This window comes from Myotis davidii, unplaced genomic scaffold, assembly GCF_000327345.1.
Source record: "Myotis davidii unplaced genomic scaffold, ASM32734v1 scaffold591, whole genome shotgun sequence".
Taxonomy (NCBI): Eukaryota; Metazoa; Chordata; class Mammalia; order Chiroptera; family Vespertilionidae; genus Myotis; species Myotis davidii.
The window spans coordinates 1,932,324-1,949,739 of NW_006284340.1; the positions used below are offsets into that span (position 1 = coordinate 1,932,324).

General features: G+C 38.8%; 2 protein-coding genes across 4 annotated transcripts in view; both read left to right on the forward strand.

Moving 5' to 3' along the window:
• Window positions 1-17,416, forward strand: part of LOC102758980 (torsin-1A-interacting protein 2) — a 27,048-nt gene that overhangs the window by 3,793 nt on the left and 5,839 nt on the right. The window contains exons 1-2 of one of the 3 annotated variants that reach the window (XM_015570093.1): window positions 7,675-7,763; window positions 15,411-15,600. In XM_015570093.1, the coding sequence (XP_015425579.1) occupies window positions 15,567-15,600 (34 nt within the window). In that variant the 5' untranslated portion in view covers window positions 7,675-7,763; window positions 15,411-15,566. Of the gene's footprint in view, window positions 1-7,674; window positions 7,764-8,006; window positions 8,104-15,410; window positions 15,601-17,416 lie in introns of those variants that run through there. The other 2 variants (XM_015570085.1, XM_006754501.2) reach the window with 2 other exon arrangements.
• Window positions 8,098-10,162, forward strand: LOC102758707 (torsin-1A-interacting protein 2). The gene has a single exon (XM_006754497.2). The coding sequence runs from the start codon at window positions 8,260-8,262 to the stop codon at window positions 8,653-8,655; it is 396 nt and encodes a 131-aa protein (XP_006754560.1). The 5' UTR covers window positions 8,098-8,259; the 3' UTR covers window positions 8,656-10,162.

Below are 17,416 nucleotides of genomic sequence, written 5' to 3' on the forward strand. Positions count from 1 at the left end.
CTTGGTTTTTAAACACTATCCTCCCATGAAAGGAACCAGGATTTTTTTTGGAGTAGATGATTCCAGGGGTGGGGCAGAGGAAATATAAGATCAGACCAAAACACCTTGTGGTGCTTGAAATTAAGGAAATGCTCAAAAAAAGTTTGCGGGCTTATTGAAAGGATTTAGTGGCCAACTTGAAGGAGCTCCTCATGGCCAATGCTGGAACAATTTGAGCAACGAAATGAAAATGATAATATTGGATTTTAATGCATAGAATAAAGTATCCATGAGTTCATACTAACATAATAGATAAATAAATAGGGGAAAAGGGATAACTCATTTTTACAGAAGAATTCCAATGAATAAGTATGGGAAGCATGAAAAAGAAGCTTACCATTAGACAATACTGTAATTACCTGTGATGCTAGTGGGTGGAAGTTTGAGGAAAATCAGTATATTTATGTCCTATCCCCAGAAGTGGCCCTGCAGAAGTAATCCATACGAAGTTCCCCTCTCACACAATGTTTCTCTCTCTCTCTCTCTCTCTCTCTCTCTCTCTCTCTCTCATTTTCTCTGCCTCTCTCTCTAAAATTAATTTCAAAAACACATATCCGTGGGTGAAGATTAAAAAAAAAACTCAGCTAATTATAGTTCATTAAAAGAAAAAATATCATTTACACATTAGTCTCCCCAACATCAAGCATATAATAAAATCAAATTGAGATGATAGAAAATCAGTTTTTCTGGCCGACCCATGGATCATGAACAACTAAATGGAATGTCGGATCCTGGAGTAGGACCTGGAGCAAGGAAAGGATAGTAGTGGAGAAATTGGTGGAATTTAAGCAGTTTGTAGTTTAGTTAATTGTACCATTATACCAGTGTAATTGTAAACATTATAATAATGCTAATTTCTTTTTTTTAAAAAATAATTGTACTTTAATTTTATGAAATGTTGACTTTAGGAGAAACTGGATAAACGTATAAGGAAACTCCGCTCTATTTTTGCAATGTTTAAAATTACAGTCATGCACCACTTAATGACATGAATACATTCTGAGAAATATGTCATTAGGCAATTTTGTCATTTTAATATCATGGAGCGCACTTACACAAATCTACACCTGCTACACACCTAGTGTACATGGTTTAGCCTATTGTTTCTAGGCTACAACCCCTTATAACATTTTCCTGCACAAAACAACTTAAGATTAAATCAAGCACAAGAGAAAAGGATTTAATCAAGAGACTTGGTAAACACGAGATGTTTTACAGCAAACTTATTTTTTTATAAGTAGAAAGAGTACACTCTAAAGATAAAAAGTGTAGTGTAGTAAATACATAAACCAGTAATATAGTATTATGTACTGTACATACTGTATGTGCTGTACGTTTATACATTTGGCAGTGCCGTAGGTTTTTTATAGCAGTATCACCACAAACATGTGCTGGGCATGATGTCTACAATGCCAGTAGGCGATAGGAATTTTTCAGCTTTATTATAAACTTGTAGGACCACAGGCCTATATGTGGTCCTAATATGCAGTCCATCATTGACCTAAACGTCATTATGTGGCACATGACTATATTTGAAAATAAAAAAATTTAATGAAAAAGTGTTGGTGTAATGTAGGCACTAAAGGTGATTAGGGGAGTTGAGCTAAAACTGGGAATCGGTTATGCTTCCCACTGTCGAAAATCTTAGCAAACTCTTTGATTCTTTATGCATTGCTTTTTGTTTCTACTGGTCATCCTAAACCTGAGGTTCAAGTCAGGGGAGTTGGGAGGGAGTAAGCAGGGTAGGAAGGAAAGGAAGACTTTTTGTACTCAGAAAAAATATATAGTACCTGGAAAATTGTTAAAGTAATATTACTGGCATATTATGACAGTGGATATGGTGAGATGGTGAGAGGAAGTGGGCAAGACTTAGAAACTAGACACAAATAGCTGGTACAAGTATAGAAATACCTAAGCTTGGCACTGGGTCCCACTGCTGAAAGCTGCATATTAATAAAAGGTTGACGTGGCGGTGTTTTAAATAAAAACTGCAGATAACTTGAACCCTGGACTTTTAGTCCATTAGGGCAAGGTGGATTACAGGGTAGCAGTTCATTTCCAAGCCATGTTCCCCTTTATGGTATGCTAGCCATGGACACACACACCTGTTTTATCAGTTCCTGGGGTGAGGGGAGAATCATGTGCAGCTGTTGTCAAGGTCAGGATCATATTTTTCCTTTGGCTTATCTGTTCTCCGTAAGAGGCAACAGTGTGTGTACGAATAGTGCTGAAGACTGTTATCCATGTGCCTTCTCTTTGTGACCTCAAGACTTTGCCAATTTTTAAAAGCAGTACGTCACAAAACTTAGTATTTTTAACAAGTAATTTAGTTTGTGTGAATTACAAAGAAGAGTAATTGATTCCCTTTTTAAAATACTCCTTAATCTCCCATTATCTAAATTCCAAACTAGTGAAATATGAAACTCCAAATATTTCACTTTAGAGTTTCTGAAACTTAGAGAAACTGTCTTGTTAAAAAAAAAAATAAAGTTTTGATTACTCATTAGCCTTTCTGTGGAGAAAATATTTAAAATGGAAACTCAAGATGGTTTAAAGCATTTAAATTTTTTCTGTGTGCCTATCTTTTGATTTTATATAGCATATGAGGAGTTGGCTGAGACCAAAGTCTAAAGAATATATTTGCCTAGAGAAGTCACCCACTCCTGACTCATTCTGAAATTTAAATTTTTTTTAAATTTTTTTATTTTATTGATTTTTTACAGAGAGGAAGGCAGAGAGATAGAGAGTTAGAAACATCGATGAGAGAGAAACATCGATCGGCTGCCTCCTGCACATCTCCCACTGGGGATGTGCCCGCAACCCAGGTACATGCCCTTGACCGGAATCGAACCTGGGACCCTTCAGTCCGCAGGCCAACGCTCTATCCACTGAGCCAAACCGGTTTTGGCTCATTCTGAAATTTATATCATCCTACCACCAAAAAGAACAAGGGAATAGTATTTGTCTATAGTCAGAATTTTTAGAGAAGATAATTATTTAATATGTATTAAGCTGCCATCATTAGTGTATGTGAATTTCAGTGGTTTAAATAAATCTGAATTTTCTATTTTCTAGCACATTAAAGAGCTATTTTCTGATCTAACAAAGTATCAGGAAGACTCTTAAATTTATTTTAGTTGTCACAACAACAACAACAACAAACAAACCTGATCTGTGTTTTTCTTTTATGTAGTATATGTGCGGCAGAAAAGCTCTTTAAAGTTTGTTTTTTGCCCACTGTTGTTGGTTAGGTTTGTTTGAAAATAAAGGCATTCAGCTTCTTTTGTGGGCCTTCCTGAATTTCATAGGATCTCTACAGGCGATCTTTTGATATCCATATAAAGCCCTTAGCCTTTACCTAAAATTTGCTTCCAGTCTAGATTTCATGCTCATCTAAAAGTCCTGTAAGATTTTTCTCTCGATATCCATAGAACTTGACATTGGGCCTACTACATGGTGGTTTCCTTAATTTAAACAATTATATTTAGTAATCAGTAGAGTAATGTTGGTTCTCTAGGTATTTTCAGCATTTCTACAAGCCTGACAGTAATCATATATTAACCTCAATCAACTGCTTTTGACTTAAGCTAATAGAGTTGAGGGAGGGAAGCAACACCGAATCGTTCTGAACTGTTTCAGATTCCTTTGGGAGTCTAAAAGTACAGTGGGGCCTTGACTTACGAGTTTAATTCGTTCCGTGACGGAGCTCGTAACTCAAATTACTCGTATGTCAAATCTCATATCTCAACTAGCGGTGGGGTATCTGAAGCTGGCTCGTAACCCAAATTTTAGCTCGCAACTCAAAGCAAAACATCGGCCGAGAGACGGCTCGTATCTCGAAAAACTCGTTAGTTGGGACACTCGTAAGTCAAGGCCCCCCTGTACTCTCTTTCCTGAAAAAATGCGTATGTATACATAAAGAAATTTATATGTAATTCCAGGGGGTTCAGGATTCCCTGAAACCTATCCTCGACCTTTTTGTGTGGAAGAGAAAAATTATGAGAGAATTTTCCCCACGTCCACCTCAATCAATATACACACACCACTGAAGAGGATCCTTTTAAATTTGCACATAGTTTATGAAGAAGGTGTTCTAAGCTCAACTGTCACTGCTTCAGAAAGGTGATATTTCCTAGTGGCTAAGAGTACAGGCTCTGGAACCAGTCCGCCTGGATTCAAATACCAATTAATTCTATGACTCATGTAACCTTGGACAAGTGGCTCAACCTTTCTGTTTCTTCAAATGAATTATTGTAAGAGTTACATGAGTTAATACGTGTAAAGTGCTTAGAACAGATAGTGGTACTCAATAAGTGTTAACTATTGTTACTAACAATAGTTACTAAGTACACAGACAGGATTACTGTTGAATACCTGGCAAAGTGAGGTTCTCTGGACTGCTTTTTGCCCGGGTTGAGGGTGCCTTTTTCTAACTTGCACAAAGACACCCTATGAGATAATATCCTCCCTGCAAACATGCATGTCTTTATGGAGTATGCCAAGATAAACTTGCCTTACCATACTAACATTAGGGTAAGCCTGTTTACCCTATTTGTAAGATAGTTGCTTACAATTTTACGAGAAAAACAAAGATCCAGATCCTTCTGTGGGACTCCTCTTTTCACCCACTTTTCCTCTAAGCAGCGTAACTGCTGCTGCTCTTCTTGTCCACAATGTGATAGTTTGGTTGTGTCTATTAATCGTTTTTAGTCCATTGCTATTTCCACTCTATCCTTTTTTTTTTTAATGATAAAAGATTGAATAGAGATTATGTAACCTATTAGGATTTATGATTCAGTGGAGGGAAATAAACCCTATGATTGCATTCCCTCCCTCTCCCATTAAAGGTAATAATTATCCTTGTGCTTATCTTTTTCTTTTTAACTTTATTGCATATTTATTCCTAAACAATATATTGAAACTTTATGTAAATGGAAACTGTGTGTGTGTGTGTGTATTCTGCTACTTGCTTTTTACTTTTCAGCTCAATACTATATTCTTGAGTTTTCATCTACGAATAGTATTTCATTGTATGGCAGTACTTCAATTTATTTATCCATTCTACTGTTCATGGACATTTTGGCTGTTATTTTGCTACTATATACAATACTACCATGAATAAATATTTTTATTAATTTTTTTAAATGCACATGTGAAATTTCTCTAGGTTATAAAAGCTAAGAGTGGAATTACTGAATTAGAGGGAATGCAAATCTTCGTCTTTACTAAATAATGCCAACTTAATTCTGAAAGTAGTTGAATTAATTTATACTCCTTTGGTCAGGGTATAAAATTCAAGTTGCTATTTATTCATTCAAGAAATGTTTATTGGGCATGTACAGCAGTAAACAAAAAGACAAAAAGTCCTAGTCTGTATTTTAGTAGGGGCTAATAACTAAAATATTTAATATATAAAAATGGTACATGTTAATGGGAAAAAAATTAATAAAGCAAGGCGAGGGAATGCTATCTCACTGCTCTTAGAGTCACGGGGGTCAGAGACTAAGGGGATGAACTGCAACCAGGAAGCTCTGGGCTTCATGTGGTGATGGCATAAAAAGATACAGGTATGGTGAGATTGGTTGGTCCTGATGCTTTCAGGCAGATGATGGTAGTGAAGCTGTGAGTTTGAGGTTGGGAGTAGAGTTTGAGAATCTTGCTGGGAACATTTTTGGAGGCCCTCTTCACTCTTCCAGCAGTGATAAGGCTGAGGAATGAGAGAGGAGGCTGGTATTAGGTGATCTTATTCTGAGCACTTAGTGCTTGGGGCCCACTTTGACTCTTGCCCATAGTGGTGTAAGGGACAAGGAGAGGGGCATTTGGAACACTAGTGTTCTCTTGATTCAGGAATACTTGGAACTCTAGTGCTTACTTTACAGTTGAAGTTGGAGAAATGAAGGTTGGGGTGAGGGTGGATTTACTCTGAGCTTTTGGAGCATTAGGGCTTCCTCTCGACCCGGCCAATGGAGATGTCCTTGGGGAGGGATGGTTTTGTCTAGAGCAGCGGTTCTCAACCTATGGGTCGCGACCCTTTTGGGGGTCGAATGCCCCTTTCACAGGGGTCGCCTAAGACCATCAGAAAACACATATATAATCACATGTTGTTTTTGTGATTAATCACTATGCTTTAATTATGTTCAATTTGTAACAATGAAATTGGGGGTCACCACAACATGAGGAACTGCATGAAAGCGTCGCAGTATTAGGAAGGTTGAGAACCACTGGTCTAGCGTCTACAGAGTTCCCATTGTCAAACTTGCTAATTATTGCCAGTCTGGTGGGTGTGAAAAAGTATCTTGTGGTGTTAATTGCACTTTCCCTTTTCACTCTAAAAATCCAAAATTCTGTATCTTTTCTATGTCGGTCATATAACTTTACTGCTAACTCCTAAGCTAAACTCCATAATCATATGTGTTCATCATCAAGAACATGTTCCATGTACTAGACACCCAAGATTTCCCAGAACCACAACTGAAACTTTGACTTTGGTGGCTCTTGTCAGTAGACCCCCAGGAAAATCCACTCTGCCCTGTTGTTACCATAAAGGTTGAGTTAGAAATCTTACCATCTGTTCACTCTGTTCTCAACTGTACATTATTACCTAACCTCAAAAAGCACATCAATATATCTATACTGATGTTTTCTGCACCTCATCCGGGGCTTCTATCAAAATATTGGCCCCCTATGGCATTAAACTTGCCTTAGTGCCCTCAAGCATCCAGCCTCAAAATTCACAAATAACACCGTAGAAAGTTGGGGTATACATTGTCCTCTGATGGCCTGTGGCACCCTAGGTGGTTCTCTGGTTGTCCAATACATCCTGCTACCCTACCTCATCTACTTGTTCTATTCATGCTATGGAGGATTACAGAGATCATGGTAGTATCTGTAAATCCAACTGAATTACTATATGTTTTCTAAGAGTAGCCCAGGACCATTGCTCAGAACTAGGCCTTACTTGCCTTCTTAAACTTACACTGTGCACACACCTATAAAAATAGATGTGGGCATTGCCTCTTTTGGTTTCTTTCCCAGCCTTTAAAAGGATTTCATCCAACTTCCTATTGTTCTCTATTAAGAATATTATTTAATAATTTTGTAAGCTTTTTCTTGAATGGATTGAAGTCTACTATAGAAAGACTGTCATCCTTAATGTTCTCCCACACATTATTGGGAATACCATATATGACATTTATTTCACAAAAGTGATATACAAGAAATCTCAAAGTTCTACCAGGTTAAATGTGATTATGCAGACCGTATTATTCCCAAAATGTAAAAGGAGTAAAAAAAAATGAAACATAGTCTTTAAAAAATGAAGCTATTACAAATCTTAAATGAACCAAAACCCTTCCTTAGTGCCAAAATAAGTATAGGAATAACTTCCAACAGATAAATTAGTTTGAGCCTAGATGAAATTGTATGGGGAAACCTGTGAGACAATTCTCACCCATCTTGATTGACTCAAATGATTTCCCAATGCATGTTCCTAATAATATTGTGAGCAACTGAAAACCCATTATGAGTCGTCTGAAGTGTTATCATTTACAGGTATGTGAAGCATTCCCAGACCCTCCAACCAACTCAGCATCAGCTACTTCTCTGACGGGTCCTGATTAAGGTCCTCCCAAGAAAGACTTCATTGGATCCACGCTCAAGAGGACTCTTCCAGGTTTTCCTGACCCCCCTACATTGCTGTAAAGTGCCAAGACCTTAAGACTTGGGTACGTGTATCACAACGGCAAGAGTGCCAGCGCCCACAAAGACCCATTGGATCTGTCAGCTCCTCTCTCTGACCAAGCAGACACAGTAGCTAACCAGCAAAGCAGAGTAAGCCAAATGCCTCTGCATGAGACCATCAGCTGATTAACACACAAGAAAAAAATAACTAATTTAGACCAGAGTTCTAGCTTTTCTTGAGAAACTGGAATTTGAAGGGGCTATTCTGTGATCTGTGCTCCTAGCAAGTGACTGAGAACATTATAGACTGGATTGTTCGCTGAGTTGAGAGACTGAGTTGTAATTGAGTGAAAAAATAGACAACGAAATCTTGAAGAATTGCACGTAAGTGCAAGCCAGATTTAACTCTCTAAGTAGTATTGGTTGGACTGAGAAATTGCTAAACCAAACCTGTGATAGGACTGGCTATTTGGGTATCGCCCTTTGTCATTGTTGTCTCTTACTGTTACATTGCTTTCTGTGTTACCGCTGGAGGACCAGATGTTCTCAGATAATTCACATTGCCCCGACTGTGGGCAACAGTGGTTTCCTAGTTTAGAACTAGGCCACTGGTTGTACCAAACTGAACTTATTGAAAATGAATGTTACCAAGTATTCTTAGACCGTATCAACAGGGCTGATTATTGCCCTGAGTGTTATCCTGATAATCCTGCTAACAGAAGCCTTGTCCTTCCTTGGTCTTTCCCACTTGAATGGGCTCCCCAAAACCTTACCAGGTGGACCTTTGAAAAAGCTTGCCACCCATTTCTTCTGGGTCCTCCGCTGGTTAGAAAAAGGATACATGACTCTAGACTAGCTGGTTTTAACCCAGCATTACAGTTAATCTTGGCTAGAACAGACACAACCTTGAACAAAAAACTTGGCCAAAGCAAATAACTTCTTAAAGAGTCACAATCATGGAGATTCTAGAGGGTTTTGTGCTAGTAACTCAAGGAAGATGGAAAAATGACGCCTTTTATATCTAATTCAGACTGTCACTACTTCGGGGAACGGCTGAACTTGCTGGGTCTGCTCCCATGGTCTACACCTAGTCTGTTCGGCATGAATTTAGTCAATATTCCAGCCGGCTGTTCATCTGGAGCCAGAGCATTTCGTGTTCCCTGTGCTTTGGAATTAGCTTACCCTCCTGAAAAGCTCCGCAGCCTAACTACTGACAGAGGACAAGGTAGTCCTGGAGGAGCCCCATACTGTGTATACCATGATGATATTTCTAGTGATAACTTCTGTGGGAAAGCGTAGCTGGCTTCTAGATCAGCGGTCGTAAGGGCCGAAAGGTTGGCAACTGCTGTTCTAGATTATTTCAGTAAAAGAACTAGACATTTTAATAAGAAATTACATTGTTCTAAATTCCACCCCTTCTGATTATATATATAATTTATTCATATATAATCATTTATTCATAATTGGCTCTATTTGGCCTTAGTGTGGCTTTGATATTATAGATAACTGGTCACTGCCAGAGAAACCACATCCTATTGGGTAACACCTACATAGGTTACACAAAAACATGCAGAAATGCCACTGTCTATACTTACTTGGCTCTACATGAACAAAGACTGCCCTGTCTTTGTGGTGACTGAACTTAGAATGTCCTGCCAGGACATGGAAAAGTGCCTGTGTATGAGATAGTCTACAAAAAGAGGGATCCAGCTTGACTCCATAATAGTAGGAGCAGTCTAAGGGAAGCATCTTCAAACCAAGACGGTCTTGCTGGGTGTTAGCCACATTCTGGCCTTCACTTGTTCATGAGAAATTTAGAAAAACCTGTTGGAACATCTCAGAGGCCATGGGATAAGTTTAAAATTCCACTTAAGATGCTAGATAATCCATTGCTTGTGTAGCAACTCAACAGTGTTCTCACGGTCCCAGGTCCTTTCTGTTTTTCCCCTCTGGGATCCTTACGCATTAGCTTTTGTCCTCTTAGTGTCCTCAGTGATTACAGTGTGGCTTGTTGCTGCTCTAGGCATTTCAGTCCCATTTGGAAGCAGGGAGCAAAAGCTTTGTCCTTTGAAGACTCTGACTTACTTGGAAAGGAAAATCTTTCCCAATAGTCCCTCACCAATTTCTCCTTACATCTCATTAGAAGGTACTGGTTCAAACAGGCGCCTGGAAAGCCAGGCCAAGGAGAATGGGGTTGGCAGTGCCTGGGCAGGGCATCTTGTCTCCCTTAATAAAATGAGGGCTCTTTGAGGAAGGAAGCAGTGGGGAATGAATGGCTGTTTTCATGCAGGAACTCATGCCTGCCACATGTTGTGAAACCTGAGCTGTTTGTTCGTCTGTATAAAGAATGTACCCCAGAGACCTCTCCTGTATCTGCCTCATGTCTATCTTGGTGGAAGTTCTCTCCTGTTATATTGCTGAATAAACTGTGTGGACTGCTAAACTGAGTGAAGATTAGTAGTTTATCATTATGCCTTGATTAAGAACTCCTTCGCTATCCTAAAGCTCACTCCAGAAAGTGAACATTTACTTTGAGGTATTGCTTTTGAGGATGGTGTTGGGATCAATATTATTGCTCTACATTTTTTCAGAAACCCTACATATGTGCAATTCTAATTATCAGCAAAATAGAAACGAGGACTTTTGTTTTAACCAATCTCTCCTTTTAGTAGTAAAGACAAATTAAACAGATTTATGCCATTGATTTTCAAATCAGTATCTGGATGAACTTGTCAAAAATTGCGAATTTCTTGATCTTACAGAAATCTTGATTCCTTAGGTTGCTCACAGGGCCCAGGAATCTGCATTCTATAAGTCGTGCCTTAGGAGCCTTGTGTAGATAGGTGCTCTGTGGGTCATACCTGGACACATACAATAGCAGCATATCCAGGGTGTCCAGTCATCTGGCTTAAAAAGATGGGAACGGAGTGCTCATAGTGCGACAAGGTAGTGATAGGTAATTGTACTTTGCTGGTGACATAGAGAGATTTCCCATCAGACTGAAGGTCAGTTCATATTTCAGGTTACAACTCAGTCACACATTTCTCACAAATTAAAATGATTGCACCATTGTAGCCCTCCTCACAAACAGTTCTGTATGGTTTCATTATAAGCCATGTGAGTATATGGGCAAAAGGAAGGAATAAAAAATACGAATTTTAATTTACCTTAAGTAGGATACTTTGCCTTCAGACATGATTATCACATACCAGTTATATGGTTCGCTCAGAAATAACATTGTGTGGCAGAGTTCATAACACTGAGCAAGGGAGAAAATTTAGAAAGCTTTGTAGCTCTTCAGCTTAGGTCCTTTCAGTATGACTACGCTTGGTTTAAAATACTATAGATCATTCTAGAGGACTCCATTTCAGAGTTATGAATAATGCATTTCAAAATATAAGTATGTTCCTAAAATTCATTTTCATGACAAATGATGTGGAGAGTTATCCACTGTTTTGGATTATGTGAGCCATATCCATCTCTACTTCCATACTGTGAACGGGTTGATAATACTACGTACACATAATGGTGGCCACTTTAAAAATGACTTTTATAATTACCTGTTATTTTATGGCAGACCTGGGAGTGGAAGGTTAATGGAAACATGCCTGGGCAGACGGGGGAGAAAATGTGTCATCAAAAGAAAGCTGTCCTGGGTTGTGGATGACTGTTAAGATTTATCTCTAAGCCATAGGAGAAGGAACCCCCAGGCAAGCCCAGGCAAAAAAAGAACTCTATGGCATTCAAAGAGAATGTGGCTGTCAGCATGTTATAGATTCCTGTAAAAGTGAAGTGAGTCATACCCTTCCAGCTCTTCAGGTCCCTCCAGCAGCCCTGAGTTGCCATGGGATCTCGAGAACACAACTTGATAACAGTTTATAGAGGAAACATGATGGCCTTGCAGCCAGCTGATCTGGGCTTGTCTTCGAATTCTGTCTATTGAATGACCTTGGGCGATTTAACTTCTGTATCCACTTTATCTGGAAAAGAGAAGGAATAATCATGGTCCATACATCATAAGATTGTTGTGAAGATTAAATAAGTTAATACATAAAGTGCTTTGAAAGCTGCCTGGCCCAAAGAACATGCTCAATAAATGTTAGCTATTATTGTCGTTGTGTATGTTTTGCTATTTGTCTCCATAGCAGGACTGTAAATTGTTTGAGGACCACGTTATCTGCTACTTTTTACGTCTAGAGCATAAATGGCATCCTTCATTAAAAGGAGCATATAAAAATAGAATAATAGATATACACTTATTGGGCCCTGTCATACCTTTGATATGATGGCATTTATGTTGAAACTATCCTGGATTGAAGGATTCTCTTACATCCTTCTCAGCTGCTAAACTTCTAATTTCCCTCTCCTTTTTAAAAAAAATATTCAGCTCTTGGTGTTGCAGACACCTGTGCTTCCTGATACCTGCCTCTTCCCTCTTCTGCACATCTCCTCCCGGTCTCTAACCCCTCCCAACTCCTGTCTGGTTCCCAGGGCCAAACTAGAAGTTTTCAGAATGGAGTGGCGGTTGGGTGAGGTCCTACTGTTTCCCAGCAGCTTTTCCTTGTCCTGTTTCCTCCCAAAATGTATGGGAGACTGTGGTTGAATGGTGACTCTGGACTGTAAGTTCATTCTCTGTGGGCTCAGAGTTACTATCACAGGTCTTTTCTTTCTATTCTTTTCCCCACAGAAGCGAATGTTTTATTTTATTACTCATTAAAAAATTATTCATTACATCCATCATATAGAAAAGTGCAGAAAATAACATTCAGCTATGTACCTAGATCCCATGAACATTTTGCCACATTTATTTCTGTTCCTTCTTTTAAAAGATACTTTACAGATACAGTTGCCTCCCGTCCTTGCTCTCAGCCTATTCTTTTTAAAAAATATATATTTTATTGATTTCTTACAGAGAGGGAGGGAGAGGGATAGAGTTAGAAACATCGATGAGAGAGAAACATCGATCAGCTGCCTCCTGCACATCTCCCTACTGGGGATGTGCCTGCAACCAAGGTACATGCCCTTGACCAGAATCGAACCTGGGACCCTTGAATCCGCAGGCTAATGCTCTATCCACTGAGCCACACTGGTTAAGGCCTCAGCCTATTCTTGTCCTTCCCTCTTCAGAAGCAAGCATTAAATGGAAGTCGATGTCTATCCTTTCTATTCATACATTTAATTTTTAATTTTATATCTACTTAATGGACAGAGAATACAAAGAATTGGATACTTTCACATTTTTATTACTTATAAATTTATACATAAATCTGTAATATGCATCAGCTTATAGAGTTACCCTTGCAACATTTAACTTTGTATGTTGGAGTCTGCTAAACTTGCTTGTGTTACTTAAGTCATTCTGTGTACCAGACAGGGAACACCTCCCAGGTTGTCACGGCATTGCCATTGGTACAAGGAGATGAGCACAAAGAGGAGCCACATCTGCAGAGGAAGCAGTGAAGCAAATTTGTGTACCTCTTTGGAGAAGTCCCAGGATATCGAAATCAAGGAAAGGCATTCCTCATTCTGCCATCTGGTGTGTTCTCCATAAATGGAGAATAAAACCTGACTGCTTTAACCAGTCTCAGTCCTTCCTGGGAACAGCTATAGCAAAGTGACCCAAGTTTTGCTGCAGATTTCAGGGTCACAGGGGAGTGGAGATAACCGCCAGCAATGAGCCTCATTTTTACTTACGTGGAAAAATAAATCACCTCCTCCACAGAGGGGCACAGAAAACCAACATTTCATGATTGAACTTGAAAGGATTTCACTAAGTGTAAATGTCTTTATGCCACATAGGCCCATGGGGTCTTCCTCAGTTAGTTTTTGGGAAAGATCCCTTTAAAGGTGTCTTTTGGGGACTTTTTCCTATAGCTGCAGAAAGGCTCCAACATCCCCATTTCCATCAGGACGAGGCTCTGCCTCACTTCCATGATGCAGTCCAGGGGTTCCTAATGCGCACGCTTCCTAGTATATGGATTGGACACATTCAAAAGATGGACCTGCTTCTGGAATAGTGGCCTCCAGATCTCCCAGGTACCCCAGCATGTGACTTCTTGTGAGGCTGTGTCAGGAAACTCCATGTTTGTGCCATTTCTAACTTGCAGCCTTGAGGGAATACCGTTTCAGCTATGAACATGCGAGGAGGATACGTTAGAAAGGGTCCGAATGCAATGGGCTTCGGAATGGATGTGCCTTGAGACAAGAAAGGTGTATATTGAGCATGCGTGAGAGGAAAGAAATACTTGTGACGGCTCCTTTGCAGGTTGTTTGTTGGCTGCAACCTAGTAATACATTTTGTTTCCAAGTAATACATTTTGAAAGCATTGTGTTACAACCTTTATTGAAGATACTCTATGTGCAACAAAATGTACAGATTTTTCATTTGATGACAACTGATTGTAACCACCACCTCAATAAAGACCTGAAGTACTTTCTGGACCCCAAAGTGTCTCTCCATGCCCTTTTCCAGTGAGTACTTCTTTCCCCAGGAGACACTGACCTGTTTTTTTTTATCAACACAGTTCATACATCTGCACCAGCAGAAAGGAGTCCTGTCCCTAACTCCTCCCTTCCCTCCCAGTTTATAAGTAGCACCACTCTTCATTTATATTATTTTCAATTAAAATATGGATTGAAAATTCTATACCAGGCACCGTGCTAGGTAGGCATTTGGGAGTAAAATTAAATTTTACAAAATTGTGCTGTGAGAAAGATACAAAGACGGCTAGTTGACTAGCCTCTCAAAACACTTTACAAGGCTCCTTCACATATATATATATACATATATATATATACATATATATATATATTATTGAGTCAAACTTGGAATATAACATTACAAAAGTTCCAGGTTACAACATTATAATTTGACATCTGTATATACTACAAAGTGATCACCACCAAAAGTCTCATTACCATCCTTCACCATACAATTGACCCCATTCCCCTCTGGGAATTACCAATCTTCCCTGTATCTATGAGTTTTGTTTTGTTTTGTTTGTTCTTTTATTTGTTGTTTTTTTTTAGATTCCACATATGAGCGAAATCATATGGCATTTGTCTTTCTCTGTCTGACATACTTCACTTAGATCTATCCATGTTGTCACAAATGGCAAGATCTCATCCTCTTTTATGGCTGGGTAGTACTCCATAGTATGTATGTACCACATCTTTATCCATTCATCTGCTGATGGACATTCTCTCCTCCAAACTTCGAGGCAGCAGTCTCAGTTTGCAGGTAGCCCCTGTGCATTGTTCCTTGTGAAGGATAAGCTTCTGACAGGCAAACTCTGAGAAATGTATATGGGACAGAAATTGAAGACATAACGGAAATCGGCAACGAGTAATTCAGCAGTGACTTAAATTTCTACTCTTAGAATGACTTTTCATTTCAATTTCATAGATATTCTCTTTAAGATTCTGGTCACTTGGCCTTAACGTTTTCATATCCTTTCAGCCACACTGGAATGTACTGGGAGAGTATTCCAAGTTAAGAATCTGAAGCTTTTTCTTTTTGTAGTCTAGACTGTGGAATTTGATCCTCGAGAAAGGCAGAAAACATTCTTATCTTCACTAGAAAACGTTTCAGAGAGGAGATATGACTCAAACTAAACAGATTTAATAAGTAAAGCTGAAGTTGGCATTTCTCCCATGGATGACTAAAGAGTCATTTAAAATTTTTTTTTCAGTTTTATTTTAGTGACTGTACATATGCCTTGTTTCCTGGGTCCGCGGGAAGCATGAGTCTTTTGGGACTTGGGACAAGAAGAAAACAAGACTTCTTCACAAGGAAAACCAGACACTAACAAAAAGAACCCCAAGGTCTGAAGAGAGAGAACACAACCATGGCAGACAGAGGACCTGGGGACCCGCCGAAGGGTAAGGCGGGTTGTGCAGCACTGGGGTTGGTGCTGCAGGAAACCAGGGCTGGGCTGAGAGAAAACCTCTGATGACAAACCTGCCTGAAGTTCGGAAGTAGAAAGAAGTTAACGTCATTGATTAATTTGCTCTGGTTATTCTTATCCTTTTATATTTACTAAATTTTACCAAAATATCAGACCTTAATTATAAGATTAATGTTTTAGAGACTCCAGTCATTGGAACCTGTAGTATTGGAAAAAATGCAATGGCTCTTTAAAAAGATTGTAGACAAATTGTTATTTATTTAAAAAATCAAGATGTTTTTAAAAATTAAGAAAACAGAGACGTGCTATATATTTAGAGGGGGTCTTTTTTTTTTAGAGGGAAAGATGAAATTTAAATTCACCCTACTTATGTATAGATAGAGGGTACACAAAATAGGCAAAATATGAGGTAGATTTTGCAGAAGAGAAGACGGGCATATTTATTTAAATCTTTTACAAAGGATGTTTTTTTATAAACATAAAAGTAGAACTGTATAATGAACCTCCATGCACTTAACAGCTAACTTCAAGTATTACCTACATAATGCTGAACTTGTATCCTGCTTTGGAATATTTAAATATGAATATAAGACATTACATCGTTTTATTTGTAGAAAGTTTTTTCTCTTAAAAATAGACTTTTAAGAACAAACCAAAACCAAAATAGCATTATCACATCTAAAAAATAAATTGTTTTTTCTTAATATCATCACGTATCCAGTGAGTATTCACATTTACCCAGTTCTCTCAGTAACAGTTGAGTATTTTTTTCTCTCTCTCTCTTTACAGTGGGGTCACACAATGCATTTGAATGATATATCTTTTGGATTGCTTAACTTTTTTAAGTTTTATTATAGAAAATTTCAAACATAAAAGTAGAGAGACATGAAATGAACCCCTTGTAGCCATCGCACAGCTTCATCTGCTGTCAGCATATGGCTTCATCTGTGCTCCCTCTCTTCTCCCTTCCCCCAGGTCATTAAACTGAAGCAAATTCTAGACCTATAATTCTAGCTATAAATCCTTGAATACTTATCTCTAAGATAAGGATTCTTTTTTCAAAACATTATTGCAATACCTTTACTGTTGTAAAAGATGAACAGAAATTTCTTAGTATCATCAAATCTCTGGCATTCAGACTTCCTAATTACCTCATAAATATTTCTCTAACAACTGATTTCTTTGACACTGGATTAAAACAGTGTCGTTCGCAGACTGCATTTGGTTGATCTGTCTCTGAAGTCTCTCTTAATCAATAGGTCACCCCTCATTTTCTTTTCTTGCCATTTATTTTTATTTCTTGCTATTACTAAAGAAGCAGAGTCTTTTGCCCCTTGGAATGTCCCCCATTCTGGGTTTTACTGATTATATTTCTGAGGCATAATTTTTTTAAAATATATTTTTATTGATTTCAGAGAGGAAGGAAGAAGGAAAGAGAGAGAGAGAAATATCATTGATGAGAGAGAATCACCGATCGACTGCCTCCCGCACGCCCCACACTGGGGATCAAGCCCGCAACCCGGGCATATGCCCTTGACTGGAATCGAACCCGGGACCCTTCAGTCCACAGGCCGACACTCTATCCACTGAGCCAAGCTGGCTAGGGCATCTGAGGCATAATTTAATACATCCCTCTGTCCCTGTATTTCTTGAACCTGGTACTTAGCTCTAGAAACATGACCAGATTCAGGTTCAGTAGTTTTGCAGGAAGTCTTCCTAGGTGGTACAGTGTACTTCCTATTGCATTGACTCTGGTTAATGATGTCTGGTTTCCCTCTTCGTGCGATAAG

Coding starts and splice junctions, on each gene's coding strand:
- LOC102758707 (XM_006754497.2), top strand. CDS start 8,260: ATGTTCTCAGATAATTCACATTGCCCCGACTGTGGGCAACAGTGGTTT.